The following is a 10,720-nucleotide window of genomic DNA, read 5'->3' on the forward strand; positions in this document are numbered from 1 at the left end:
TGTCTGTCTGTGAGTGTGTCTGTCTGTGAGTGTGTCTGTCTGTGAGTGTGTATGTGTCTGTGAGTGTGTCTCTCTGTCTGTGTCTGTCTGTGTGTGTGTGTGTGTCTGTCTGTCTGTCTGTGTGTGTGTGTGTGTGTGTGTGTGTCTGTGTCTGTGTCTGTGTCTGTGTCTGTGTCTCTGTCTGTCTGTCTGTCTGTGTGTCTGTGTCTGTGTCTGTGTGTGTCTCTGTCTCTGTCTCTGTCTGTCTGTGTGTCTGTGTGTCTGTGTCTGTGTGTGTGTGTGTCTCTCTGTGTCTGTGTGTCTGTGTCTGTGTGTCTCTGTCTCTGTCTGTCTGTGTGTCTGTGTCTGTGTGTGTGTCTCTATGTCTGTGTCTGTTTCTGTGTCTGTGTATGTGTCTGTGTGTGTGTGTGTGTGTGTGTGTGTGTGCGTGTGTGTCTCTGTCTCTGTCTGTCTGTGTGTCTGTGTCTGTGTGTGTGTCTCTATGTCTGTGTCTGTTTCTGTGTCTGTGTATGTGTCTGTGTGTGTGTGTGTGTGTGTGTGTGTGTGTGCGTGTGTATATGTGCGTGTGTGTCCGCAGGTGCATGGCTTGGAGAAACAGGTGGGCAAATCTCTGGATTACCTGGAGCAGGGACCATCCGGCACAGTCTTCAAGAGCCTCCCATACGGCGTTCCCGCTCCGTCAGGAGGCGTCAAACCTCCACAGCAGACCTCCAGGATATTCTCCACGCTGGACCACACGCCCTCGAAGCCCAAACCACCCACCTTCAGCTTCCAGAACCCCTACGAATGGGTGCGAAACCAGTCGCAGCTCCTGGACCAAACGGGCTACCGTCCCAAACGCAAGCCCTCCCTCAAAACCTCCATGAAGACTAAAAAGATCTTCGGCTGGGGCGACTTCTACTTTAACGTCAAGACGCTCAAGTTCACCCTTCTGGTGACGGGGAAGATCGTGGACCACATCAACGGGACGTTTACAGTCTACTTCCGGCACAACTCCTCCAGTCTCGGGAACGTTTCGGTGAGCATCGTTCCTCCGTCCAAAATCGTTGAGTTCGAGGTTCTCCAGAACCCTCTTCACTCTGAGATCCAGTTCCACCAGCCGCACCAATCCACCATCGACCCCAAAGACGTCAAAACCTTCAACTGTCGCGTCGAGTACGAGAAGACGGATCGCTCCAAGAAGCCCAAACCCTGCCTTTACGATCCATCCCAGACCTGCTTCACTGAAAACACCCAGTCGCACTCATCCTGGCTCTGCGCCAAACCCTTCAAAGTCATCTGCATCTTCATCTCCTTCTTCAGCATCGACTACAAGCTAGTGCAGAAGGTCTGTCCGGACTACAACTTTCAGAGCGAATATCCGTATTTGGGATGAAGCGGATGACAATGTGCTGACGGTTTTTTGTATATAGAAAGAACCCACCCTAATCCGTTCAGCTCTTAATATTGATTGCTTTGTCCGTTTTCGTCCGTCGACTGTTAGACCAACTTGGAACGTGTTGTTTTTTCTACTGATCCTGCTTATGTCTTTCAGAATGGATCTGATGGTTCTGAAGCTGAGACGAAAACCAGCTCGAGGTGTCTTCAGATAGCTACACTGATAGCTTATGACAAACCTGTTAGCGGTCAGGGTTTCACAAACTCGACTGGTAGTTACCATGCCATCGGACTCCGCTAGCTTTGGATGATATAGAGTCTATTTATAAAACGGAGAGTTCCGGTCCTTGATTCTGATTGGCTGAGCCACGTTCAAAGCTCTTGTAAGTTACTCTATTGATTTTTGATGTCATTATTTTCTTTACTATACAAGGACGTGCAACGATGAATCAACCAGGAACATGAATTTGTTTTGATTTCAAGATATGATGATGAACAAAAACGGAGGATAAATTTGAGAAATTTTGAATGAAGCAAAACCTTTAAGTTTGAGTTTTCCCCTTAAACTACACTCTTAAAAATAAAGGTTCCAAAGGTTTTTTTTTTTCAAGCAATGCCAGAAACCATTTTTGGTTCCTCAAAGAAGCTTTCAGTGAACAAATCTTAAATTCTGGCTGTGCAGAACATGTTAATGATCTAAAGAAGCGTTTTACGCTGTAAAGAAGCTGTAGTGCTTCCGTGGATGTTAAAGGTTCTTCATGGAGCCATCAATGCAAATCAAGATCCTTTATTTTAAAGAGTGTACATTCATAATCAGCAGAAGCTGCAAAGCTTTCATGTCAGTCATTTTAGACGGAAAACCAGGTTTAATGGTCAAAACATTGAGCAAAGACCTACAGGAACTCTGAGAGAGAATAATAAACAGATCCATTTAACAGAATGTTATTCACCCCCGTATGAAGCACCTTTATATATATATATGATGAAATCAAAGACATAGCTTATCTATTTACTCTGAAATAAAGCTCGAAGAGACACAAAGACAGATATATGGGTGCATCTTTCTTTATTTTTGGACACCGATCACTCGGTGAATCAGAGATATACAGATAGTTCTGTGAATAAAGCATTGCTTGATGATGTGTAGAGTATACATGGGGGGCAAAGTGTGTGTAAATAATGTATCACAAATAAATAATTAAATCTAACCTGCCTGACCCGCTGTTATTATCCAATGATTGACGATGCTGCTTTAAGAAAGAAGACTGAAGACTGCAACGAAGCTCCTTACATTCACTTCTTACACGATACTGACACTGTACTTCTTATGTAAATCCATAAATTGTTGTGCATAAAAAGTGCATTTTGTTTACATGATGAGTTTGTGCTCTTGATCACTGGAGTTAAACAAGCAAAACATGCCTGATTTACCAGCACTTCTAAATATGATATGATCAATAACTCTTAGGATTTTCCGTTACGTCATATCTCATCAAATGTATTTATTTTTTTAAGTTACACGAGCTTCAACTTGAGTCAGTTTAATATTAAAGAAATTCAAGCCATGCGTTTAATATGTGGAATATGTGGACATTTTTGACAGTGTAATTGCTGATTGTTAATTATTGGATGTGTTTTTGTGCTGTGTATTATATTGTAATCAATGCTGATTCTTCCGGTTAGATTATTTTGGTATAAAATAATTCCAGTAGTAAAACTAAAGATGAATAGTGTTTGTTAGGATCATTAGGATCTCTCCTTATAATGTTAAACATATCGTACTTGTGTAGAATGATATTACTATGAATGCATACAGTGTGTAAATAAATGCAATTACACTGGAAACAATAATTTAGGATTTACTTTCAAATTCAGATTATTTTCAGATTATTTTTAGCTACTTAAATGTGCAATTTTGAAGTACAAAAACTGAAATTGTATTTTCCTGAAAAGCAGTTTTATTTACAACATTCCCAAATTGGCAACTTTAGTTTCTTCAGTTTACTGTAGAATCCTCTCTTAATTGTTCAGTCAGCGTCAGCAGCAAATATTGCATAATTAATATATATACTGTACAGACATATGTATATTGCAACTTGCTTTTTTCATTTTTTTCAGCTAGTTAACAAGGCAAAATTTCTCATTTTTTAAATTTAGTTTAACTTGATGTACTAAAATAACTCAAATGTATATAAAATTAATAAAAACTATATAGACATATTTTTTTAAAAACTCTAAAAGTGACAAAAACACAAACTTACTAAAATTAAACCCAAACTGAAAATAAAAATAAAATAAAAACGAAAACAAAAAAAAATATATATATAGCTGCTTCGGTGTGTCCGCCGCACGAAACACCAGGAAAATAAAATAAAATAAATCCTAAAATAATGCAATCAACTCTAAATAGCATTAAATGGCAGATAAAATCAGATGTAAACATCACTTCAGTTCCCATGTTGTGCGTAAGTCATGACGTCAGTTTGTAGGCCAGCGACTGCGTCTCTGACGGGACTACATTTCCCATGAGCGCTCGCGCTCACCGTCAATCCGCAGCTGTCATTAGGCGACGAGCGAAAAGCGTGCGAACGCAAAAATCTGCTGGAACCGGAGAAGTTGAGTCGCTTCACGATGTTAACACTGACACTGAGACAGCTGATCAGGGTGAGTTTAAACACACACTACCGCATTATAGCTCACGGTAACGCGAAAGCGAATGAATCGCACCAGTACAGCGATGCATCAGCGTGCATGCACAACAGAGCACGCATTCGAAGCGTTGCGTGTCGATGCAGATGCTGCGGGAATGAGCGTGTTGTCGAGTCGCGCTGAGGGGCTGATAGACCTGGCGTGAGATTGTAGTCTCTAAATCATGCTTTTATGATTTAAAAAAAAAATGCATTGACATTTAAAAGTGTCTCTGACGTGATTTAGTAGTCCAGCAGAAGTTCACAATCTGCAACTTTTCAGTTGCATGACCATCTTGTCAGTTTTGAATGTATGCATATAAGTTACTGAACTCTTGAGATGTCAGGCAGTGCTTGGTTAGGATGTAAACAGCAGATCTGTGTTAACTAGTCTGAGCATACTGGTTAGATGATGCAACCACTCGTGATGTGTTTCAGCATGATTCCACTCACATGCACTCGAACACATTTGCATGCAATGCTTTATTTACACACTTTCAGGCTTTACCTCTGAAGACTATGTAAACCCTCACAATTCAAACTTTTTTTTTTCTTCAATTCAGTTTCAATGTTTTACTTCTGCATCCTCATATGAGGACATTATATTGTAGTGTATTTCTCTGAGACTATACATGCCACAGTCTGGAGTCCTGTACGGAGCACATTCAGGGCTTTTCAGAGATACTAAATGTTTGGATGTTTCACCGTCACCACCTCCTCTCCTTGGTCTTCAAAAATGTCTGATATTAATTTAGTGACACTCTTATGGAAATATGATAATATTTTGTAATTGTCATTTAAATCGGACACATTTTTAAACTGTGTGTCATAAATCAACATGTTATGGGGTTTCAAATCAAAATATGACTTTCTGTTACGAAACAGGAGGTTGATTTCATGCATGTCCTCGTATGAGGACACCGGGACTAAAAGCACGTTTATTACGCATTTTGGGAGACACAACACATGAATAGGGAAAGAAAATATATTTCAATATTCCTATGAAATATGATATATTATTATGAAAATCTTGTCAATTATTACTCTCAATATTACACTTCTTTTTTTCATTACATGTTGCCCCCAAAAACACATTAATATGCAAATTAGATTTAGTTTATAGATACATTGTATATAATGAGAAAACCCGTTTGTGGCCATTTTACACACATTTTGCATGAAGAAAAATGGTATATCAAATCAAACATAGTTGAGAATTATCTTTATACAAAGTTTGGTAAAAAAAAAAAAATCCTTAAAACTAAAAATGTATTGGTGATTTAAAAAAAAAAATCTATTGTTTTTGCCTGTGCATGTTCATTCATGTCTTATTTTTTTAAGAAATGGAGTCCCGATGTCCTCTACCAAGCACGTAGCATAACTTATGAATGAAATATCTCCTTCTTTTTTAATGCTCTAAACAATGTAATTTTTATAAGGAAAGTATATTTATAATGCAATGTTAATCGACATGGCCTTCATCGCTGTATATAATGCTATCATTCTGTGATATGAAACCACGTCTGGTCACAAAAAGAAGTATTTCAAACACTCGACTATGTCATTAAGTTAATTTGGAGGAAAAGCATGTCAATAAATGATATCTTTGTTGGACAACAGTTTTGTAAACGGGCTCATACACATGCAAAACTGTATCGCACACGTGCTACTGTAGTACATTTATTCAGATTGATTTTTTTGTGCACTGTACAGCCCTGACCAAAGCAGTTACCGCTCGAGCTCCTCATTTAGCGATACAGGCTACTCCTCCTCAATTTCACGTCCGCTTTCCGTGATGTCGCTCCTCACTGTCTCCCACAGAAATATGTCAACAACTAGACTTTATCGTTATTAGCGCGGGAAGACGAATTCTTATCGTGGGGATCATTTTTACCGGTATATCGCAAACGATAAGATATCGCCCATCCCTACCTGCTACAGAGATCAGATGTGTTTCAGTGCAATATTTCCTAACGAACCCAATAACACTGACTCTTACAATCAGCTCATACACTGTAAAAAAAAAAAATCTGTAAAAAACCGGCAGCTGTGGTTGCCGGAATTTTACCGTAAAAAATATGGTGGCAACATTTTAGGTTTTACGGTTTTAACTTAAATGTACGGTTAAATACTGTAATTTCTGAATGAAATAAAAACTGATATAATGTTAATATACCAATCTATTGAAGTACTGAAAGCTGTTTTGTAGCTTCGTAACACACTGATAACCACCCAATGCAGGAGGTGATGAGAAAGCCACACGATGAACCAAAGCCCATCACAAGCAGCTTTTAAATAATAACATGTATAGAAGGTGTGCAAACACTAAACACTATCACGGTAACACACATTAAACTGAAATAATGCAATAAACATTCATTTAACAACATTAGGTGTAACACACAACCCTAACATACACAACTGATTAGAAAAAACTAAGAAGAAACAGTTATTTCAACAAAAAAACATCACATTTGAAATGTAACGCAGGGAATTCTGGGAATGTCAATTTACGGTAATTCACTGTAAATTATACGGTCTTTTTGACTTCCAGAAATGGTATACTACCATAAAATTACATGTAATGTTCAATACAGTTTTTCACCGTATATAGTAGGGGAATTTACCGTTAACCATTTAACAGGTTTTTACTGTAGCAGTTTTACTGTAGTTAAATTCACGGTAATTTTTTACAGTGTAATACAGAATAAACCTGGGCATTATTGTTTCTTTTGCAAGCTGTTAATCAGACAGACGTTCACCTCAGAGTTGCTGTTTTGACACTTGATGGCATGTTTTTATTAAACTAACCTGCTAATAATTCTGACTGAAGAGTACCGAGGTACTGCCGTCTGATACCGTAGTATTTTAAGGTGTTTGTGTGGTTCATCAGGCGCGTGTCTCTCATTATAACTGTGTTCACGTGCTTTCATGCTCTTGTGGGAATGAGCTGAACGCGCTTCTGAATACGAAACAAATGCATCTTTTGTGTTTGTCGGTAATCTGAGTTAACCTGATTTAATTAGGCCATTAATTAGTAGCTGCTTCAGTTCTGTAGAAACGGGTTCCTGAGCGGCTTTGGTTTTTCAGATGTTCGTCCGAAGTCTGAAGTGTTTTATACTGATTGTTCAAGTGTTGTTGCACAGCAAAAAACAGTTTCTTAATCTGTGTTTTCCACACAAAAAAAAAATAAGCATGATCAAGCAAAATGTTGTGAGTTTTTGCTTCAAATGGGAAAAAATGCTATTTTCAAAACAATATTTTTAAAACTGGCAAAAAGCAGTGGAGTGACAATAAATGTAGTTTACCAGATTCTCTTAAAACAAGCAGTATTATCTCTCACATTTTTCTACTGAAGTAAATAACTAATTTTAAGCATATTTAAACCTTGTTTGTTTAAATCTCGAATGCAGCTTAAGTTGCTTTGAGCAAAAGTGTCTGCCAAATGCATATATGTGACCCTGGACCACAAGCGTCAATTGTACGAAATTGAGATGTATACATCATCTGAAAGCTGAATAAATAATCTTTCCATTGATGTATGGTTTGTTAGGATAGGACAATATTTGGCTGAGATACAACTATTTGAAAATCTGGAATCTGAGGGTGCAAAAAAATCTAAATATTGAGAAAATCATCTTTAAAGTTGTCCAAATGAAGTTCTTAGCAATGCATATTACTAATCAAACATTAAGTTTTGATATATTTACGGTAGGAAATTTACTAACTATCTTCATGGAACATGATCTTTACTTAATATTCTTATGATTTTTGGCATAAAAGAAAAATGTATAATTTTGACCCATACAATGTATTGTTGGCTATTGCTACAAATATCCCCCAGCGACTTAACACTGCTTTTGTGTGTCTGCAGGGTCACTAATGTCTATTTGTTAACTAAATCTGTTGAACATTGTCATATCTCTTATTATAGCATATAAACATATAAATATGCATACTGTATAAACCAAATGTTGTGAAGTTTATGCTGAAAACGTGAAAATAAAGCTATTCAAACTAGTGTAAAGCAAAATAAATGTAGTATATTCTCTGAAAGCTATAATATCTTTCACAGTTTTGCTTCTTGAGTAAATGTAAATTGTCTTAAGTTACATTTTTATTGTTTTATTTTTCCCACCGGTTAATCGACGTGTGACAACACCGGAAATACCGGTATTACCGTGGGGGCGGGTTACTATAAAAAAATCTAAATGACGGTGGGGGTCGGTGCCGCGGTAGGCTATTGAGGTAACCGGTGTTGCGGCTTAATAACGGTATCACCGTCAGCACCGTCTAGCCTAATATCTATATTTCAGTTTTTTAAAGTTTTTTTTAGCATATCAAGTTAAACTAAATAAAAATGCTTTGCTAACTAGTTGAAAGAAAAGTTAAAAATTTTTATACTTTATTTCAGCTAATACTTATTTTATCTCGAGTTACAATTTTTTTTTATATGGCTTTAGTTTTTGTTAAAAATAATAACACTTAATCTAATCATTTGGTGATGGACGTGACTGAGATTCTTTGAGTCGAGAATCACTCTGGATGATTCACTAAGCTGATTCAGACTCATGAGTTTGACTGATTCATTCTGAAGGGTCATTTGTGAATCAGACTGCGCTGCTCACGGCGCGCTTTTGCGTGCGATGAAAACATGATAAAAAGACGTGTTTAATGTTTTTGTGTCCAGGCTTGATCTTCCATCCACAGTCAGTTCAGACAGAAAAGTCACTGAAACATTGTTTTATTTCGTCATAGAATTTTAGAAGTGTTCTCGAGATCCGTGAGAAACATTTGGTTCCAGTGTGTTTCAGCAGATGCACAGCGAAGTGTGACGTGACAGAATCCCGGTGCGATAAAACTGACCAGCTCTTTTTCATATTCAAATTGTCGCCTATATATTCAGGCATGGTTAATAATTGATCAGGATATATTTTTAATGCTTTCATCTCTATTTTTAGCCACCAGAGTCCCGGTTTGAAGGTTTCCGGGATTCACTGGCAGATCTCGACTCTCAAATCCAGCGACGGCGCTTCAGTGCCTTAATCTACGTACATATTAAAGGGGTCATATGATGTTGCTAACAAGAACATTATTTTGTGTATTTGGTGTAATGAAATGTTTATGCATTTTAAGGTTAAAAAACACATTATTTTCCACATACTGTACATTATTGTTTCTCCTCCGCCTTTCTGAAACGCCTCGATTTTTACAAAGCTCATCGGTCTGAAAAGCGAGGTGTGCTGTGATTGGCCAGCTATCCAGTGCGTTGTGATTGGCCGAATACCTCAAGCGTGTGACGGAAATGTTGCGCCCCTCACCATACTGTGATGATGCCCTGTCCGCCGGAGCGACGAGACAAACACATTAAAAGCCATTATAAACCAGGCATTTGTTGCATCCAGTGGAGACATAATTACGGATTATAATGACTTATACTGTCTTTTTACGCGTTGCGTATCGCGCTGCGTAAACATAAAACCATGTCTGCATTTGTGATCGGAGAAATTACAAACTGCAAGTGCTACTCTACACTGCCCAGAACTCGTGTTTGAATCATCAGTGGCAAATTCTTTAAATTAAACTGTACTTACAGTCTGTGAGTCAGAACAGCCGGCATTGTAGTCTACTCTCCCAGGATCAGGAAACAGTCCTCCATAAAATGTGCTGCACACATCTGAATATTTGGGTTGAAGTGTTCTGGAACAGTGTTGTAAATACAACTTAACCACTGATTTCTAGTCGTGTCCTCTTTTGAAGACCAAACAAAGTAGTTTCGCTTTCACAACGAAACACACAGCGTCTCCACAACAACAATACTACAGCGAGAATAAAAGTTACGCCGCCTTCCTTTGCGTGCACATTTGGGCGGCATTATGCAAATCTTCCCACATAGTGATGTAGACATGTGCGGGCGTGTTAGAACTCTTAACTTTTATAAAAAATATCTCTTTGGGTTTGAGACTTTAGTCTTTGCAACTTTAGGGATCTTATCTATTCACGAACAGCTTGTAACACTCCAAAGAGAAAGGAAAACTTGAAATTGCATATGACCCCTTTAATTTGCTTTCTCATAGTGATATATTCCCACGTATGGCGCGAGGTTTCCCACTCTTTCACCTCCGCGAGCGCAGAAGTGTCCCATCATGCACCAGTGAAGCGCAGACGTGCTCCATCTCCCTGGATTAGTGCGATAATGTTGCGGGCCGCTCGGGGAAATTGGCTTTCCACACTCCTGATTGTTGGTGTCGCTCCCTTTGGCCCGACGGGAGGAATCACTGACCTCTCGCTCACACTCCTGACGCCGTGTCATTCTGCGCCCAATTGGACGGCAATTTATCCTGAGCGATATTCCTGACACCTCCGACACCCGCGCTGCGCCGCTGATTGTTGTCTAGCGCCGGCGTGATGGACAGCAGTCATCTGTAAAATTGACTCTTTGCTCTGAAGAGAAAGGAAATAACCAAAATAATCAGCAAAATGAAATGTTTCTGTTTTTTTTCTGAACTACAAAAGCAGATGTGAGCAGACGACGCCTGAAATGATGAAACAGTACATCTATCAGCTGTGTGTGTGTGTGTGTGTGTGTGTGTGTGTGTGTGTGAGAGAGAGAGAGAGAGAGTGTGTGTGTGTGTGTGTGTGTGAGAGAGAGAGAG

The 10,720-nt window shown here is 38.7% G+C and overlaps 2 protein-coding genes across 2 annotated transcripts in view; both read left to right on the forward strand.

Annotated features, from left to right (window-relative positions):
• Positions 1-1,907, forward strand: part of LOC107556734 (neurexophilin-2) — a 71,223-nt gene extending 69,316 nt beyond the window's left edge. The window contains exon 2 of the mRNA XM_016239924.1: positions 578-1,907. Within this exon, the coding sequence (XP_016095410.1) occupies positions 578-1,375 (798 nt within the window). The 3' untranslated portion in view covers positions 1,376-1,907. The remainder of the gene's footprint in view (positions 1-577) is intronic.
• Positions 1,908-3,923: 2,016 nt separating this feature from the next.
• The window catches only part of LOC107556725 (serine hydroxymethyltransferase, mitochondrial-like), a 28,165-nt gene continuing 21,368 nt past the window's right edge, over positions 3,924-10,720 (forward strand). The window contains exon 1 of the mRNA XM_016239912.1: positions 3,924-4,041. Coding sequence (XP_016095398.1) covers positions 4,009-4,041 — 33 coding nt within the window. The 5' untranslated portion in view covers positions 3,924-4,008. The remainder of the gene's footprint in view (positions 4,042-10,720) is intronic.

Source organism: Sinocyclocheilus grahami, unplaced genomic scaffold (assembly GCF_001515645.1).
Source record: "Sinocyclocheilus grahami isolate Dianchi unplaced genomic scaffold, SAMN03320097.WGS_v1.1 scaffold577.1, whole genome shotgun sequence".
Lineage (NCBI taxonomy): Eukaryota > Metazoa > Chordata > Actinopteri > Cypriniformes > Cyprinidae > Sinocyclocheilus > Sinocyclocheilus grahami.